The following is a 20,037-nucleotide window of genomic DNA, read 5'->3' as shown; positions in this document are numbered from 1 at the left end:
GCATGAGCTGCTGTACCCCAGGGAGAAAGCGAGCACTCCTAGTTGTTACGGAAACAATAATAGGCTTGTTGCGCAGAAGACTTCACGTGTTTATCAAGCAGAGAGCAGCAAGGTCCTGGCAAGTCCGTGTATTGCTTCATTGAGAAGCCAGAGAGGAAAAGACGCATCCCCAAATGCCAAACTGGATAGCTTTCTGGTTGTGAAAATGAGAAGAGCCTTGGTTCTGTGCTGTTGATTAGCGGTGCAGAGTGCCCTGAGCATCGCTGCCTCCAAAGCCACAGAGAGCCACAGTCGCGGCGGCAGCAGCGACAGCGACTGAGTTAAGTGCGGGTGAGGGTGAGATCGGGCTGTACCGGGCGGGTTCCGTACTCAGGGCCACCCGAGCAGCAGCCCTGAGTCCCGTCTGGACCCGGAAGTTCCCGGCAACGAATCAGGAGAGGAGGGGGCGGAGCCGGAGGCACCATGGGAGATTTGAAGGGCCCCTGGGGAGCGTAAGCGACCTGGAGCACGCAAACAGGGGTGCGGCAGTTCGCGCAGGCAGGGCGAGCAGGAAGGTATGGTTTCCACTCGGCAGGGCCCTAAGTCCTCTGCGGGTGCCAGAAAAGACATGGCAACCCAAACGGACCTGCCGCGGAAGCATGTGGAGGTGCAGGTGTCAGGCTGCAGGGAGTGCCAGAGCCTGGCCCTGGCACTGGAGGGTAACGGAGACCTCACCTGTGTGAGGTGCGAACAGGTCGACGACCTGATCTCCTTGGTGGCCCAACTCAAGGAGGAGGTGGAAAGGTTAAGGAGTACAAGAGCATCCCAGGAAGAGGATGGCGGGCAGTGCTGTTCCCTGCCTGTCCTGGGGAAAACGGACGGGCCTAATGCTCCCCGGGTAGTGGAGGATCCTCTTCCTCCTCCACAAGGAGCAGGAGGAGACCCAGGGGATGGGGGGGAATGGAGGCAGGTCCCTGCTCGGGGTGGCAGGCGAATCCCATCCCGACCTTCCTCCCCTCCCCACGTCCCCCTGCAGAATAGGTATGAGGTGCTGGAGCCTGAGCGTCTTCCTGAGTGTCAGGAAGACACGAATCTAGGTGAAGGACCTTCTACGGGGCTACATAAACAGAAGCAACCAAGTAAGAGGGTTGCAACCAGCTCCAAAAAGGAGAAAAGAAAAGTAATTGTTATAGGCGACTCCCTGCTAAGGGGAACGGAGGGCCCCATATGCAGGCCAGACCTGACTCACAGGGAAGTCTGCTGCCTCCCTGGGGCTCAGGTAAGGGATGTTGCCAGGAGGATTCCTCAACTGGTGAGGCCCTCTGACTACTACCCACTATTAGTATTCCAGGTGAGTAGGGATGAGATTGAAGAGAGAAGTCCCAAGGCTATCAAAAGGGACTTCAGGGCCCTGGGGCGTTTGGTAAAGGGGGTAGGTGCGCAGGTTATATTTTCCTCAGTTCCTTTGGTGTTTGGTGAAAATAGGGAAAAGACTATGAAAGTACAACAGATTAATATGTGGCTAAGAGACTGGTGCCGTAGGTGGGATTTTGGGTTCGATGACCACGGGGCGGCTTTCATGGCACTGGGCCTGCTTATGCCGGATGGGGAACAGCTGAATGAGAAGGGGAAAAGGGTTATGGCCCAGAAGTTGGCAGGGCTGATCAAGAGGTCTTTAAACTAGGTTCGATGGGGGAGGGGGATAAGACCAGGGCAACCGCAAATGATCCTAGGGGCGACAGGCCTGCGTTGGGGGCAAGGCCGCTAGCCCAGCTGAAGTGTATTTACACCAATGCACGCAGTATGGGCAACAAACAGGAAGAGCTAGAAGCCACTGTACAGCAGGAAGGTTATGATGTGGTTGCCATCACAGAAACGTGGTGGGATGACTCTCATGACTGGAGTGCTGCTATGGATGGCTATAAGCTCTTTAAGAGGGACAGGTGAAGCAGGAGAGGCGGTGGGGTCGCGCTGTGTGTTAGGGAGTGCTTGGACTGTGTCAAAATTGAGGAAGATGGTGAGGATGACAAGGTTGAATGTTTATGGGTAAAGATCAGGGGGAAGGTCGGCAGGGCGGACATTACAGTGGGAGTCTGTTATAGACCACCCAACCAGGATGAGCAGGCGGGCGAGGCGTTTTACAAGCGGCTGTCAGAAGGCGCCCGGTCGCCGCCCCTTGTACTCATGGGTGACTTCAACTTGCCGGATGTCTGCTGGAAATACAACATGGCAGAGAGGAAGCAATCTAGGAGGTTCCTCGAATGTGTGGAGGACAACTTCCTCATGCAAGTGGTAAATGAGCCCACTAGAGGAGGGGCTCTGCTTGACCTGTTTTTTTGTGAACAGAGAAGGACTAGTGGGAGATGTGAGGGTCAGTGGCCGTCTTGGGAATAGTGACCATGAAATGTTAGAGTTTTCGATAGTGGGGGAAGTAAGGAGGGGCAAGAGCAGAACTTCTGCCTTAGATTTCTGCCGGGCAGACTTTAGCCTGTTTAAGAGGCTGGTGTACCAAGTCCCTTGGGAGTCGGTCCTGAAGGGCAAAGGAGTCCAGGAAGGCTGGACGTGCTTCAAAAGGGAATTGCTAAATATTCAGGAGCAGGCTGTCCCGGTGTGTAGGAAGACAAGCCGTTGGGGAAAAAGACCGGCTTGGTTAAACAGAGAACTTAGGCTAGAACTTAAGAAAAAAAAAGAGAGCCTATTTGCTCTGGAAGAAGGGTCAGGTAACTCAGGAGGTCTATAGGGACGTGGCCAGGTCATGTAGGGAGAAGATTAGAAGGGCCAAAGCTCAAGCAGAGCTTGATTTGGCTGCTACAGTCAAAGATAACAAAAAAAGCTTTTACAAATACATCAACAGCAAAAGGAGGGTCAGGGAGAGCCTCCACCACTTGCTGAATGAGGAGGGTAGTGTAGTGTCAGGGGATGAGGAAAAGGCAGAGGTGCTCAATGCCTTCTTTGCCTCGGTCTTTAATGTCAAGACCGGTTGTCCTCAGGAGACTTGGCCCCCAGAGCCTGATGTTAGGGACGGAGGGCTGTGTGAACCTCCTGTAATTCAGGAGGAGACGGTTAGTGACCTGCTGTGCCAGTTGGACACCCACAAGGCTATGGGTCTGGATGGGATTCACCCCAGAGTAATGAAAGAACTGTCAAATGAACTTGCCAAACCACTCTCGATTATCTACTGGCAGTCCTGGTTAACTGGAGAAGTTCCAGCTGACTGGAAATTAGCAAATGTAACGCCCATCTACAAGAAGGGTTGGAAGGATGATCCAGGGAACTATAGGCCTGTCAGCCTGACCTCGGTGCCAGGCAAGGTGATGGAACAGATCATCCTGAGTGCCATTACATGGCACATGCAGGACAATCAGGGCATCGGGGCCAGCCAACATGGATTCATGAAAGGCAGGTCCTGCTCGACCAACCTGGTCTCCTTCTATGACCAAGTGACCCGCTTAGTAGATGAGGGCAGGGCTGTGGATGTAGTCTATCTAGACTTCAGTAAGGCATTCGACACTGTCTCCCACAGCATCCTCCTGGACAAACTGTCTGCCTGGGGCTTGGATGGGTGGACTCTTAAATGGGTTAAAAACTGGCTGGATGGCCAAGCCCAGAGAGTGGTGGTGAATGGGGCAAAGTCCAACTGGCGGCCGGTCACTAGCGGTGTTCCCCAGGGCTCAGTTCTGGGGCCGGTGCTGTTCGATATCTTTATAGATGATCTAGACGTAGGGATTGAGTGCACCCTCAGTAAATTTGCAGATGACACCAAGCTGGGTGTGAGTGTCGATCTACTGGAGGGTAGGAAGGCCCTTCAGAGGGATCTGGACAGGTTAGATAGATGGGCCAAGACCAACGGCATGAGGTTCAACAAGAACAAGTGCCAGGTCTTACACTTTGGCCACAACAACCTCATGCAGCGCTACAGGCTGGGGGAAGAGTGGTTAGAAAGCGGCCCGGCGGAAAGAGACCTGGGGGTGCTGATCAACAGCTGGCTAAACATGAGCCAGCAGTGTGCCCAGGTGGCCAAGAAGGCCAATGGCATCCTGGCCTCTATTAGGAATAGTGTAGCCAGCCGGTCTAGGGAAGTGATCGTCCCTCTGTACTCGGCACTGGTGAGGCCGCACCCTGAATACTGTGTCGAGTTCTGGGCCCCGCACTTCAAGAAAAATGTTGAGGTGTTGGAGCGAGTCCAGAGGAGGGCGACCAAGGTGGTGAAGGGTCTGGAGGGTCTGACCTACGAGGAACGGCTGAGGGAGCTGGGGTTGTTTAGCCTGGAGAAGAGGAGGCTCAGAGGTGACCTTATTGCAGTCTATAACTACCTGAAGGGAGGTTGTAGTGAAGTGGGAGTTGGCCTCTTCTCCCGGGCAACTAGCGATAGGACAAGAGGACACAGCCTCAAGCTTCGCCAGGGGAGGTTCAGGTTGGACATTAGGAAGAATTTCTTTTCAGAAAGGGTTATTAGACATTGGAATGGGCTGCCCAGGGAGGTGGTGGAGTCACCATCTCTGGATGTGTTTAAGAAAAGACTGGACATGGCACTTAGTGCCATGGTCTAGTTGGCAGGGTGGTGCCAGGGCAACAGTTGGACTCGATGATCCCTGAGGTCTCTTCCAACCTGGTTGATTCTGTGATTCTGTGATTCTGTGAGCTGTGAAATAATGTTTGCTTATGCAGGACACCAGCGCTTCTTTCAAGTGAGTGCGAGTAGAGGGGATGAGGGCACGCGTGACTGCTGGACATGCCAGCGTGGTCAGCCTACAGCCATCTTCAGGTCCCCCCAGACCACACGAGGCTGTACAGCAATGCCTGACAACAGGTAACAGCAAACGTGCAGCCAGCTCAGGAGCAATAACCGCCGCCCCTGCAGGAGTCAACCAGCCTCCTTCGGGCCCCAGGAGGATTGCCCCTGGGCTGATGCAGTTGTGGCTGGGCCAACGTGACTGAGCCAGCCTCTGTAGCCGTAACTGTCAAAACACGATGATGGATGATGGTCACTGCTCAGGTTGGGAAACTGCAATTGCTTCATCCAGAAACCAAACAGACCATTTTCTGCTGTGTTCACATCCGGGGGAAAGTCTAAAAGCCACAGCTTTAACTGATGTGCAACATGCTCTAGGTGAACCTGCTTTGGCAGGGGGTTGGACTAGATGATCTCCAGAGGTCCCTTCCAACCCTTAACCATTCTGTGATTCTGTGATGTTTCACTTTGTCAGTCACTACAAGGAAAATGAAAGCCGGTTGGTTTGTATAGATATAGGGTTTTTTTAAGAAACCCTTGGTTACAGCAAAAGGAGGGAGATATCTTTCTGATAGTTGAGGAACATGGATTAAGGTGTGAAAGGCAGCTGGGTAGCAGAGCGGTAGTAATCTCTCATGGTCTGTTTCTCAGGAATCTGGCCGTTTCTGGATTCACTTTTTTTTTCCCTAGTAGTCCACAGAATTGAAGGGAATTGCTATTCATTCCTTGAAAACATGAGTAATGCCTACAAAGTGCTTCTTCCTCAGTGCTGAGTTATTTTCATTAAGATCTGGTTATTCTTTCCTGGAAAAGAAGCTGAGTTTACAATTGAAAATATACAAATACAGCTTTGTTTTGTGTGCAATAGAAATATTAATACATTTGCATGATTCATAATGCAAGTATAAAATTAATTAATTGTGCAATGAAAATCTGCTCTCTTGTCCCACAAGATTTAACTGTCCAAAAGGCCTTTATGCTTTGATTTATAATGAGGCTTGGGGTTTTTTTACTAAGAGGCACCATATCTATTGCCATCGTTACTGAACAATGCACTATTTAGAGCATAACAGATGGTAAATGGGAGATGTTCCTTCCTTTCTTGTGTGTTCAAAATGCCATTTGATTTTTTCTTATAAGGAATAGGAAAAAAAAATTGTGATTTGAATATAAAAATGTAGATTTTTTTTTCTTGCTGGTAGAGTGTATATATATGCTTATACATTGACTTTTGTCAAGTATTGAGTTAATAAGCTGTAAATGAGTGCAATTCTGAGAGGTCTGAAGAAAGCACACTTGTGCTGTGCAGATCATCATTGTAAAAATCTGTCGTTTCTTCTTGACTGCAGGACATGCTATTCTTGCACACCAGAAAGTATGGCAGTATGGCTGCTTTACAGCTGAAGAAAATAGGAAAGAACAGTTAAGGGGCAGAAAATATTTATAGTACATCTCCTCTGTATTGGAGGAGAAGGTATAATGGCTTATAAAGTTGCATTTTCAGTCTGGAAAAGTTTAGGGAAAAAAAAATCTCTTTGCCTTTGAAACATCATTATCCAAAATTCATGTGACAAGACCAAAGTTTTTAGTGACCTTCAGTGAAGGTTGCTGAAAGTGACTTTCATAAGTGAAAGTCCTTTTTGCTCTTGTAACTTAAAAGAACAATTTCCTATATTGATAAATTCATAGCAAACCCAGGAGATAGATTGTGTATATATAAGACACAGGCCTTATAAGAGTAAGGCCTGTTCCTTACACTGGAACAGGCTGCCCAGAGAGGTTGTGGAGTCTCCTTCTCTGGAGACATTCAAAACCCGCCTGGACGCGTTCCTGTGTGATATGGTCTAGGCAATCCTGCCCCGGCAGGGGGATTGGACTAGATGATCTTTCGAGGTCCCTTCCAATCCCTAACATTCTGTGATTCTGTGATTCTGTGATTCTGTGAAGTTTGGCTGTTGCGGGCAGGAATGTGTTCCCTGTGAAAACTAGAGGCTTCCTTTTCCAAGTGGAGAAGAGGGGGGTGGATTTGTGTCACGCAGTTCATCCTAAGGAAGGATGCGAAGAGCCTTCCCACAGGATGGGCACAGTTTGACTGCTGGAGGCAAGGTCGGGCTTTGACAAACGACCTCAATGTGGCCCCTAGACACCTTGTCCATAGCCCATTTTTTGAAGCGCAGCAGAAACCACAGCCAGGCCGTGTACTCAGGGGCTCCAAACTGCAACAGAAAACCATCTGTCTGTACATGAATTTAAAGAGCGTTACCCTTAGACTCATGGATATGGGCTTCTGTGGCTTGCTTTGAGCCTCCTGTGGTGCTTTTGGCCCTAGCTCTGCTCATTGACAACACACATTCAATGAACCTCTGAGGATGTTCAAATGTGCCACATGTGTAAGCATTGTATTAAAACTGCTAAATTTTACATATTTTTGGTGACAGGCATGGTTCGTGTGACTCCAGAAGAACAAAGCACGTCGGTCGGTTCCTGCCACGCTCCTACATTAGATGAGCAAGTGAAAGAGGTGGCACGTGAAGCTGGAGTGTGAGAGGGATCTCATTTGGGTAGAATGAAACCTGAGGGGGCAAATCATGAAACAAGATGCATCGGAGAGCAATCGTGAATGAACAGTTAAGCCAAAGTAGTGCAGGCTGGAAGGATGTGCGTGTCACTTTGCTAGTTTTTCTTTACCCTTGATCGATTAGGGGGCTGCTTTGTACTTACGTCAGTTTATACCCTTGTGTACCCATGTGGATGTCCTTTCCGTGTTTTTCAAAACAATGTTGTCTTGCGAAGTTTCTGACTCCCACTTGAGCAAATACATTTTAAGAAAAAAACCTAGAAAAATCTGTTGCCGTCATCGTACAAACAGCGTCATTTCTCAGGCATGCACAAAATATATGACCTTTCTCTTTTAGTTTCTGCTTGCTTTGTTGCTCATCTGAAGTAGAAGGCACTACGAACGCTTGTGTTGATTTCCAGATTTAGATTGAAAACTCACTGAAAAGAGGAAGAGGGTTGTTAAAAAGCAGGCTGCTTGGAGAACTAAACCTGTAGTCTTCTTTAAATTGAACTTTCATCAGCAAATTCTTGCTTTTCCTATTATCTTGGTTATTAATTGTTTTTAGCATTGCATGCTGGAATGAAATCTCCACAGACTTTACATTTACCATGAAGAAAACCTTGACAGAGGGTGAGTGTAAGGCATCAGGCTGGTCTACAGTCTCTCTTCTCGTTTTAGGAAGGACTCACTGAAGTATCTGTGCAGTGTTTAGGAGCTGGATGCATTCTTTTTTATACATACTTTAATTTTGGTTGGCTTTTGTGACTAGAACTGTGATGTTTATGTAGTGTTTGCCGGATACTAAGCAGGGGAGACGAGGCCTGATGTGTGTTAAAAGCAAGGACATCTGTATAAGTTGTCTCCATCCCATGAAACCCCTAAGGGCTGTGATAACTGTTCCCATCCTGGCATGCCTATAGGTTCTTACTAGTGTTCAGGCCTTCCCTTTGACCATGAGCTCCTCGCTCAGCCTCCTGGGCACGACCCCAGTGGATGGTGCTCACGTGGGCCTCTTTCTCTGTCAAGGACGGGGAAGGGAAACACAACACAGAGCTGAGCACAGTTTTGTCCAAGCCTGGCAGCTGGGCTGGTTGGCAGCTGGTGTGGAGAAACCAGAGCTTAGTGCTGTGCTGTGCTTCTCACCGCTGCTCTCCCCCAGCCAGTGAGGAGCCTCTATGCAGATACAGTTTTTAATTTTCTCCTTCCCTTAGCTCTTTCTTCCTTCTCCGCTCATCTTACCTTCTTCATTACTCTTCTCCTCATCATCTCTGTTCTTTCCTCCTCACATTTATCCTGACTCGCCTCAGCTTTGCTCCCAGACGTGAGTTCAGGTTCCCCTGTTTCCCCTGAGTTGACCTGCTCTTCCCCATGTTTCCTCCTGCCTGTATTGAAATTGTCCATGGCCTTGGTGCTAAGCAGCCTGTGTTTAAGCATTTGATTGTTCCTCAAAACCTGAATAATTAATGGTTTTGCAATGAAGCAGCTTAGATTGATACCATAGTAAGGCAGCTGGATTGGTCAAAGATGGGGGAAAATAAATGTCACAGCCATGCTTCTTCCTACAATCTCTCTGTCCAGATAAGTTCTCCTTTGCCTTGAAAACTAACCATAACCGCTTTTCATTTCCATTCGTATTTGAATTGGTTCATCAGGAACAAATATATGAGATACTTTGCATCTTCCAGATAAGAAGTATATGGAAGATGTGGTTTTTTGTAAGGCTGGCAGAGGAGCAAGGCCCCTGGGAAGTGACTGGCCTGCAGCTGGGGGCGTACAGAATCTGTATCTTCTAGAAAGGGAAGATCGGGATGGTGCTTTGATCTAATCGCAGCCCAGCATTAGTGCTGTAGTTACTACAACTCATGTTCTCCTTGGAAGTGATTGCTAAGCCCTACTTTTTACCCCAAGGCAGCTATTTACAAATCTTAGCTAGAGCTACACAGCAGCAAGTCACTTGGGAAACAGAACAACCGCTCCCTTGAGGAATCCTTGTCTGCTGTCAGGTGCCTCTCAGGATTTATCTATTATCTTAGAACTATGTTCAATGCAATAATTAGTCTGTCAAGTTTCCTGAGGACCTTTCAAGCACCGTCCCACCCCTCTTAAACAGTTTATGGGATGTTTACAGCCATTAGTGCAATGAAAACATCCTTGGCTATGACGATAAAGTCTGTGTAATTGCCATGGCTTCAAATTCCCTGAACGAGCCACAGAACAAAAGCTGTCACCTCGTGCTAGCTTAATATCTCGAGGGATGGTTACTTTATGCACCATTACAGTGTATTTTCTGCTATATCATGACTTATGTCAGTGCAAGGATGCTTTTTGTGAGGAGCCTGTTATGTGTCAATACAGATCTTGAATGAGTCTATGATGTGATAGCATATAGATTTTGAATCGACTGCGGTTTAATTGGTGGCATAGTCAAGCCAAAGTGTGTTCAAAAGGAAATGTAAAATGTGAGTTTGTTTACTTATTTAAATAATTATTGACTTACACAGAGTGAAGGGTCATGTAAAGCTTCTACTCAATATTTGTCTGTTTTTTAAAATTCTGTGCTAAAGCTAGTCAATGCTAATATTTACATACTAGCTTGCTTAAGCTTGTTTATGTTATAAACTATTATAAACTACAATCCTTGCCTGAAATCAGCAACTGGAAAATTTACCAAAGATTATTTGATCAGTGACAGAAGAGAAAAAAAGAAATGTTGAGATACAGAAATTTTAATTTCAGAGTGTATAAGCCCAATGGCTTAGGATTTTATGTTACAATATGCCTCCCTCTCATACAAAAAAAAAGCACCACTTAGGTGTAAACAAAGCCAAGTGAGACAGTATTTCTAGGAGTGAGGAAGTACTTATTTGCCTGAAGGACCATTAAGGTGACAGCTTGCTGGGGGGAGCTACATGAAAAATGCCAAAACAAACAACAAAAACCATCACACTCTTCAGTTCAGGTCAAAATTAAACTTGCAGCAGCTGCAAGTCTGCTTTCTAAATGGCCTTTCTGCACATTAATCTTAATGCACACATTTTCTATTTTCCTGTCAGTTTTACAGAACTAAGAAATAAGTCTTTTCTTCAGAATAGTGACAGTATTTTCTGGTTTATATGGTATGATGATTTGGCTGGGAGGTTGGTATTTGTTGCAAAACCTTACTTTAATGTTGTGAAAATGGATGAAGCGAACCTATCCTCTGTGCAGAGACCTGACTCCTTGTGCTCTTAGACAAACCTGAGTTCTTTGATTTGTTCCCTTAGTAGCTCAAGAAACATGAAGTGCTCTCCTTGTCCAAACTTCTTCCCTAGGTATTTTTCTTTATCATACTTCATAATACTTGAAGTTTTTAAAAAGAAGGACATTATGTTGTACTTGCAGACTCTGCAGTCAAAACTGGTTTCAGATCTTTCATAGGCCAGTGGGTAAATGCAAACATGGTGTAGGCAAGCGGGCATAGCAATTTGTCTGGTATTTCTTAATATCACTTCAATATATAATTATGTAATTAGGTCAATTACTTGGACCGATTTTAATGATTTTCGAGGGCTGCAAAATAAGCAGTGTACCAAATTGCTATTACATTAGCTGCTGTTACATTAAACCAGCTGTAATTCCCCTTACCATTGCTAAACACTTACCACCCTTTGGTTTTCACCAGGATGAGACTGAATGGAACCTGCTACTTTATTTCTTTTCTTTCTGAAGTAGATCCAGTCCAGGCAAAACAGGAGAAAAATCCTGAGCTTCATAAGAAAGATTTGAATAGAGAATATGAATGACAGAAGTGTAGAAGATATCTCAGCAGGGTGAACTGTGCCTTTGTATGCGCAATGGGTTGGATGGATCCGCTCATTTCATATTTACTGTTGAACACAGCAGTAACTGAACTTTTTTGGCAAGGATCCTGTTACCTGCTTTCCTGAGGGCTGGTGCTTTTTCCTCCTCAATCCCCGTCTCCATGGAGGGAGCTGAGGCACGTTTTGAAAATTCAGGATAGGAGAGAATGCAAGTGGTTTGTTTTTCTTATGGCAAATGGTGCATCTCTGCTGTATGCAATCTTGTTGTAGCATTAAGAGACACAAACCCCGTACGACCTAGCCCCCAGCTAGGAGGCAACCATTTCTTGTGTTGAGTCATGGGCTGCAAAGTCAGCGTTTAGGTGCCTTAGGGCAGATCGGGGCAGGGGCTATCGGTCTTGTTGTACAGAGTAAGGCTGTTTACTGCAAAGCCCTGTTGCTACATTTTATTTAGAGTTTTGCTGAATGATTTGCTTGTGGGAGATTACTTTGTCTGGAAATACCGTGAGTAAGGATTGCTTCACAAAGGAGGAGGAGGAGGAGGTAGTCATCAGTTAGTTAGTTGATGTCCAGGCAACTTCCTTAGTAGCATTGTGTTGTTATGCATACAAACAAGATACTTTTACTCGTGTTTTAGTTGGTGAACCTCTTAACTTGCATATTGTCTGCAATGCAGATGCCACTGGTGGCAAAAGCCATCATCACATTGGTGCTTGAGCCAGGATTCAGGGAGCTTTCCAGAAGCAAACGTTTAGCATACTGGTATGAGAAGTAATAGCACTTTCAGACATGCATCCGACTGTTTCTTTGTAGGTGTACATTTTCCTGGTCAAATAGCACGATATATTCCAGTTCCCACCCACTGACTGACTGGAAGCATGCTGTCTACAGAAGCCTGAAATTCAAAGAACTCATAGGCCAGCATAAATTTTGCACAGATGATTTCACAAATCTGAGAGCAGCAGCTCCCATGTTTTACTAAACTTCTTAACTGCTTTGGAATTTCATCTAGGGATCAGTCGTAGTAAAGACTGCTATGAAAGGCCATTATGCAGAGAAAATGAAAAATTAACCCTCGCTAAACCTGCTAAAAAAATTTTCACATCGCAGAAAGAGAAACAAAGACATCCAAAAGTTAAATGACTTGACCAACATCCGTTAATGCAGCAGATACAGCTACAAACTGTATGGCTTAGGATTTCCCGGGTGCTTCTGCTCCCAGGGTTTTGGCAATAATGGTGTTGCAGCTGGGTGTACATTGTAGTGAACAAGTGCTGTACATATAAAGCTTCACTCAGAAGTTCGTGATGTGAGCACTGAAGAAAAGCACAGGAAGGATTTTCCTGCATTGTTTCTTGTGCTGGCTTGGACATTGGGGATATCATCAATATTGATTGGTAGATCTGCTGTTAGAACATCTTGTCCTAGGATATGAATGCCTCTGTAACCTTTAAGTCACTATTTATGCTTTGTCTTTTTAATTTGTCTTACTTAAACGTCAGTGTGCAAAACTCTTCACAGAATTATACATTACTGAGCTTTGTTTCAGGACACAGGTGGGTGTGTGTATGTGTGAATATGTGCATAGTTAAGTATGAAAAAGGCCTACGCAGAGCTTTCCTCTATTCCTCTGAATTCTCAATCTCGCCTTTAGCTCCTGCCCTGCTTCCCTGAGAACTGCGGTGGGAGAGACATAAGCTGTATCACATGGTCAGCAGGCTTAAGCTCCTAAAAAGAAAAGGTTTCTGAAGTTAGCCATCCCTAACTGAAAATATCCCGTTTCCACTGCTTCATTTGCACTCCTCTCTGTGGGTTGTTAGCCAGTGGCTTTTAGACTTGAGCACCACAGACAGGCTTCAGCTGCCACTTAGAGAGCAGCAGTGCTTGAGTATTTGTCATTCAACTGACTGCAAACGTTATGGGGATGACCAAATTTAGCTGCACCCTGCATGAATATGGTAGCCTGCTGGCAGGGCTTATTAAATGGTGTGAAAGCCTACCAAGAAACATTGCTTGATTAATGGAAATCACATCGTACATTAGTCATGCATTTTCCCCAGATTATATGATTTATTCTTCATTCCAGATGTGAAAAGCGCCATAGCCTGTGTCGCAAAACACAGGCGAAATCCATGCAGTGAAGACACAGATATCTCTCATTTCATATCCCAGTCTCCAAACTCAAGATCTGTTTCATTTGAACTAAAGTTAATTTAATGAACAGAAATAACAAATAGCTTTAATAGCTGGAAAGAGGTTACTTTTAACTAAAAAGCATGAAATGGAGTATTGCAGCCCGCAGAGTACTCTCAGAAGGGCTGTTGTTAGGAACAATGATATTCTAGCACCTCTTTTGATACCTTTGTTTTATCTTTACTCTATCAACTGATATCTCTTGTTTTCTCTCACCACCTTCCCTCTCTCAAGACCTTTCTGGTTGCAAAGCAATGTCCTGCTTGACACTCATTTCCAATTTGGCTTTCTAAAGTTGGTGTGAAGGCAGTGGTGTGGTCTTTGAGACTAAATTCTCCAAAGAACCTGGGAAGATTAACATGGATTTGGTCAGCTTTAGGCAGACAAAAGCTGAACTGAATTGATGAGGAGTAAAAGCCCAGCTGGATGACAGCAGCTAAGTCATTTTAGACTGTCTGAAGGTTTGGATGCAGACTTCTGTGAGAGCATCAGGAATGACATTTTGGCTGTCTAGGCAATAGAATTCCCACAGGCTTCATTAAACCCAGGAATTAAATGTGTTTCTGGTCATGAAACATACAGTTACCTCTTCACCTGCTTTGCCTTTCGACAGCATTTCTAGCAGAGCTTTGGATCTAAGATCCCATGCTACTTACTTGGTTTGATTTTGGGCCAGTCTGCTGCTTCTATCCTGTGGTCTTCATATTTCTTGCCCGAATAGGCAAACAGGTAGCGGCTGATTTCTGCTCGTCCTCGCAGATTGAAGTATGTCAGCTTGTACCGTGGCATGCTGGATCCCTGGAAGGGAAGACATCGTGTTGCTTTAAATATGAGTAGCACAACTCCTTTTTACAAAAGCGCACCACATGCTTGTTTTTGTAACACATGCTTGTACAACGCAAAGGACATATTACACTAAGCCACGATGTGTCGTACTTTGCAATCGTTGCATTAGTCATGCTGCTTCATTCTGCATTTGTCAACCACAATATTCAGACACGGACAATGACAGTTAAACCTGCAGTTCCTCCTTGCGTACGTCCAGAAAGATGGCTTGATTTTTTCAGACATATTAAGGACTCTCAGCTTTCATTTACTTTTCTTGTGACTCCAGACTCAGGCCAGTTCTATAACGTGTTTTTCAGGGTGCAAATCCAAACTCACATACCGTAACAGAAGATAGCTGCTGTCTTGAGCAGCAGCTTTGTTCAAGCCTGCCCTGCTCAGACTCTATTGCTTATGGAGACCTTCATCTAAGACCAAATCATGAGAATTGTCAGACTGTTGTAATTTTTCTCATTAACTATTACCCTAGTTGAGTAGGCAACTGACCTGAGTTGTTTTAGAAGCAAAAATATGCTATGGAAACTAGTCTATACTGTTGTTTTGAGAAAATCATCAAATTCTCAGTTTCTTGTACAGAAGCCAAAAGAAAACTTGACATTACTTTGTTAGGTTTTCATGTGAATTTATTCCTTCAGTTCTAGTTAGGAATCATGTAACAGGAAGGCTCTGTTTGTTTCTTGGTGTAACAGGCAACAGAAGAAAATACTCAGAAGTTTGATTGTACAAAAAGGATGGCACATGAAAGGTGAACAGCTAAGGCCCCTTTAAGTCAAAAATAAGCTTTTAAACTCTGCGTACCTAGCACCACAGTAAGGGAGATCTATGAACTCAGCTGAGATTTAAATATACTGGCTAAAAGAAACTAAAACAACCATTCATCTCCTCCCCCCAAAGCAAAGTCCTTTCTCATTTTGGCCTTAGAGTAGACTTTCCATGTCATTTACCATTCTTCTATATCCATCAGATTCAGAGTGTTAGTAATAAAGCATGCAACATGGATCATCTGCACTAGGAAACAAAGGTAACTTTTTTTCTTAATGGGTAAGTGCTGCTACATAACCTTGCAATAGAAACAACCCCCTATTTAGTCATCTTGCCTTTGAAAACACACGCTTGAGGGCAGACATATCATCAGCCTTCACTTTAGAGGGAGAGGCTCTTTGTTCAGAAACTGGGAAAGGTTGCACTTCTCTCACACTGAAAAGAGCAAAAATTCACAGCAATTGAGCACACTGGAGGCTGCTTAATTTATCGTGACAGTTACCTGTTCCCCTACAGCACACAGCAGGGTCAGAAGAGATGATTAGTAAATGGAGATTTTTCACAGCTGATGGCCAAGCAGGAGCAGATACAGAGAGTTACCAATGGAGGTATCTACAAGTGCTTCAAAACAAAGACACCACTACGATGATCTCTTTTAACTCAAGCAAGTGTGTTCCTTTGCACTGTATGAAAGAGGGAAGCTACAGTTAAAATGAGTTATATTAGGATGTGATTAGTTTTCTAGATGTGTTAATTACCAGAAAATATGTTTGTCTGCTGCTTGGCAAACACAGCTCGTAGATTACAGGTGTACCTCTTTCTTTCTCTAAAGGGAGAAATTTTGACAATTCCGAATTTTTCGCGCATGTTTTAGGTAACTGGCAAAACCTTGCTACTCTATTTTCAAATTTTGTGCCCAGATTTGTTACTTGTTGTGCTTTATTGTGCTTATATAATAATACTATATATTATTGTACTTTATTTATTTATGTAGGATGAGTTTGGATTATATGTCTACGAAGTTAATGTAAGAAGAAAGGATGAGACTGTAGCGCTTTCTTTTTACAGAATCACACAATGGTTGGGGTTGGAAGGGACCTCTGGAGATCATCTAGTCCAACCCCCTGCCAAAGCGGGTTCACCTAGAGCGTGTTGCATAGGGTCACATCCAGGCGGGTTTTGAGTATCTCCAGCGAAGGAGACTCCACAGCCTCCCTGGGCAGCCTGTTCCAGTGCTCTGCCACCCTCAAAGTAAAGAAGTTCCTCCTCATATTCAGATGGAACTTCCCATGTTTCAGCTTGTGCCCATTGCCCCTTGTCCTGTCACTGGGCACCACTGAGAAGAATCTGGCCCCTTGACACCCACCCCTAAGGTATTTCTAAGTGTTGATAAGATCCCCTCTCAGTCTTTTCTTCTCCAAGCTGAACAGACCCAGCTCTCTCAGCCTCTCAAATCCCGTTTATCCCGTTTGTCCCTGCTTCTGATTTTGTGTGGTCATTTGAGAGCAAGGAATGGCATTTTTAAAAGAGCATGTGTTATCTGAGGTTCAAATTAGACATACTTAGTGATCTGGGAGTAAAAGGGGGGAAAAAAACTCCACTTGAGTCTTACTTTCCAATCTTTTTAGAGGCAAGCGAATACTACTGATTCAATCTACATTTGGGGAGAATACGACCTTTAACCTGCAAACCCCACAGTGCCTGCTCCCTTTCTCCAGGGGTGTCTGCAGAGGTTTTGAACAGCAATAGAAGTTCCAGCGCCCTGGACTTACTACACCCCTTACACGTGGCTCCAGCATCTCAGCTACCACTAGCCCGCTTAGCCCTGTGTTAGTGGAAAGTTGTCGACAGCTGGAAGGCATTAAAAGCACAAGAACAGAAGATTTTAAGGTACAGTCCTGAGGAAGGCAGTAGACAGCTACATATAGAGCGGGCTGGAGATGAGTGAAGCGTAACATTTCTGGTGGTGAGTATTTGGTAAGAGTCTAATTCTTACCGTGGGAGAACTTTATATACAAAGACATGTATAATCAGGAGTAGTGAGGTGATGTAAAGAAAAGGGAATTTTGGCTGAAGATCAGAAAGTCTTGCTGGCTGTTGTGGTAGACTGTGGAATATTTTGGTCTGTCAAGGAAGCAGGGGAAACTATTGTTTGAAATGTCTAAAGCAAAGCTAAACAAATTTCTAATGAATACACCGTAAGGAGTAATCAAATATTTGCAGGGATGATCCACATTTAAGCTTATGACTTTTTTTCCATCTGCAAACAAAAAAACCCCAACCCTACAAGGAGTTTACCAAAAATGCTTGACATTTTAAAGGCCTCTATAGCTTTACTGTAAGCATGTTTTTTGTAAATGTTTGTAGGTTTTATTTTTTATTTGTATTCTTTGTGAAATGTCAGGAGTAGCGCTTCCTAAACAAGTCCACACAGGTTTCTAAAGGAAAGAAATGGTTGTGTTCGGAATAGCTGTTACCGAACACACAGAATCACAGAATCAACCGGGTTGGAAGAGACCTCTGGGATCATCGACTCCAACCATTGCCCTGACACCACCATGTCAACTAGACCATGGCACTAAGTGCCATGTCCAGTCTTTTTTTAAACACATCCAGAGATGGTGACTCCACCACCTCCCTGGGCAGCCCGTTCCAATGTCTAATGACCCTTTCTGAGAAGAAATGCTTCCTAATGTCTAACCTGAACCTCCCCTGGCAAAGCTTGAGGCTATGTCCTCTTGTCCTATCGCTAGTTGCCTGGGAGGCCGACTCCCACTCTGCTACAACCTCCCTTCAGGTAGTTGTAGACTGCAATAAGGTCACCTCTGAGCCTCTTCTTCTCCAGGCTAAACAATCCCAGCTCCCTCAGCCGTTCCTCATAAGTCATATCCTCCAGACCCTTCACCAGCTTGGTCACCCTCCTCTGGACTCAACAAAGTTAGCTGTTGGTCTTTTTCCTTATCTTCCTTTATCCCATTCTCCCAGTGTGTTTTGTAAAGGAATGGATCATGAAGAACAAATGAAAACCATTTTTAAAATATCCAAAATTATTAAATGATTGAAAAATGTTATTTCTAGGGAAAAAGGTCTATTTGGGGTCTTTAATTTTGTGCTTTTATTTTTATTGGGGAGGGGAGGGAGGCAGGGAAATGTTTAAAACTATTTAAAATTATTTTTCTTTGTGTAGGTTTAGTCATGGCTTAAAAGCACTGGAAGACCTTGGAGGGGAGGATATTAGTGCCCAGACTTGCAAACGTTTAGCCACCTGCTTAGTGCTATTAAACCTGTCCAGGTGAGTTTGTTGCAAAGCCAAGTTCTTATAAATGCAGGAGGGGACTGATTTACCATCTACCGATAAATCTGCCATCTAAGCAGTGGTTTTTCAATCTCTAAAGCCATGAATAGATGGCTGGGTCCCACCTGTACACCTGCCCTGCCCTATGTTGACATCAGCACCTGAGGAAACCTCAGCCCCAGTTTTATCGCATGCAACTTTCAAAGCAGTGAACTCGGCTAGTCTAAATTTACTCTTAAATTAGCTTTAATATTTCAAAGATGTTGACCCTCTTAGCTGGTTTTCTGGCTTTCCTCTGTGGCTTTCTTAGAGCCAGCTTAACTGGCTGTAACATACCTTTAAACGAAAGATTAGTGGATCTCGTGATTAAATTCAGCTTGTGGAGCCACTCGGTGACAAAGTCAAACAGAAAATCTGAGAGAAGGTCAAAAGTGTATGAGAGTGGCATCCTCCGTGTTACTCATGAATCAAAATTCAGGTTGAAGCTACAAGTATCTCAGTCACCTTAGGCCAGATTTCAAATAATTTAAGACTTGTTCATGTCTTTATGGAGATACTGTATTACCTGATGAATCTGGGATACTTTTATTCCAGTTGAAGCAGGACCAAGCAGTCAATTTGAAAACTTTAAGCAAGATTAGAGTGAAAAGCCAGAGCCCAGGAAGGAAACAGCATCATTCTCTGAGAACTAAGATGCCAGTAGTACAGAAGAGAGAAAGCACATGCAGACTGGAAACAGTATGAACGTACCGGGAGGATACAGAAGCAAACAGTCCTGGTGGCTGCAAGGTATGCGATACTTTTGGTTTTACTGGATGACACTGTATGTGCCCCTGCTCTGCTTTAAAGGGTAAAACACAAGCGCACCACGTGCATTTCACCTGCTCAAGATGGGTTTCGGGTGTGTGCCCAGTGCAACCCAGAGCAGGCTGCCTCTGCCAGCCGATGCGCAGTCCTGCACACCCAGCCTGAGCCTTTGCCCCGTGAAAGTAAACACCAAAACTCTGCTGGACTTTGTAGAGGAACAGTGTTTCCTCTCTGCTTTGGAAAATCCAGCCCTCAAAGTAACACAAGGAAATATTCCTCACGCTGGTAACAAACACCAATACCTGGATGCAGATACTCAGTGTGTGAAATCAGAAAAAAAAAACACAACAAAACCAAAAGGCAGCACTTTATTTCATTTGCTTGGATAAGGTTATTAATATTTGAGGTGACAGGCAGCAGAGAGCTTTTCCCTGAGCTGGAGGTGGAAGGGGAGAAACCAGCTAAGTTGAGCTATTTGTTGACAACCATCCAAAGTCTGGCAAAGGACCTCATGGTGCAAAGTCCCCTTTAATTGCACTTTGCACCGTGAGAAATTATGAGTTTTCTTGCCTTAAAGTTTCATCATTGTTAGAGGATTTAAAAAAGCTCAAATGTTCCCTCCAAGCAAGCAAGACTGGTAGGGTTGGGTTAAGGTTCATCTGGGTATTTCTAAAAATCTGGGACTCGAACTGTCTGCCTGGAAGAGACGATGCTTTGCACTGTATGTGTACTTATTTAACATGAGAGGTCTTCATTAATTTAGGAGTCACTTAGGGGAAGGACCACAGCTAGCACCTGACACAACTCTGCCCCAATCGTGGGCCTGCCAAAAAGTGGGAGCTGGAGCGAGGGCTCTGCTGCCTGGTGTCATCAGCCTCACCTGAATTGCAACCAGACTAAGACGTGGCCCTTGAGGGAGCTCCGTTTCATTTCCCAGTGCTAATACAACTTAGGGCTGCATCTGTGAACTCAGGGCCTGTCATTGGCCACTGGGAGAGCAGGCTGGACCTTGGGATCCCCTGGAGGAAAGCCAGCATTTGCTGAAGGGCGTGAGAAGGGAAGG

At 45.0% G+C, this 20,037-nt stretch overlaps 1 protein-coding gene across 1 annotated transcript in view; it reads right to left on the bottom strand.

Moving 5' to 3' along the window:
• Positions 1-20,037, bottom strand: part of LOC137665122 (hematopoietic prostaglandin D synthase-like) — a 38,772-nt gene that overhangs the window by 7,940 nt on the left and 10,795 nt on the right. Inside the window, exon 2 of the mRNA XM_068403930.1 lies at positions 13,921-14,062. Within this exon, the coding sequence (XP_068260031.1) occupies positions 13,921-14,062 (142 nt within the window). The remainder of the gene's footprint in view (positions 1-13,920; positions 14,063-20,037) is intronic.

This window comes from Nyctibius grandis, chromosome 6, assembly GCF_013368605.1.
Source record: "Nyctibius grandis isolate bNycGra1 chromosome 6, bNycGra1.pri, whole genome shotgun sequence".
Lineage (NCBI taxonomy): Eukaryota > Metazoa > Chordata > Aves > Nyctibiiformes > Nyctibiidae > Nyctibius > Nyctibius grandis.
Note: the sequence above shows the minus strand (reverse complement) of the source record. Positions and strands in the feature narration are given on the sequence as shown.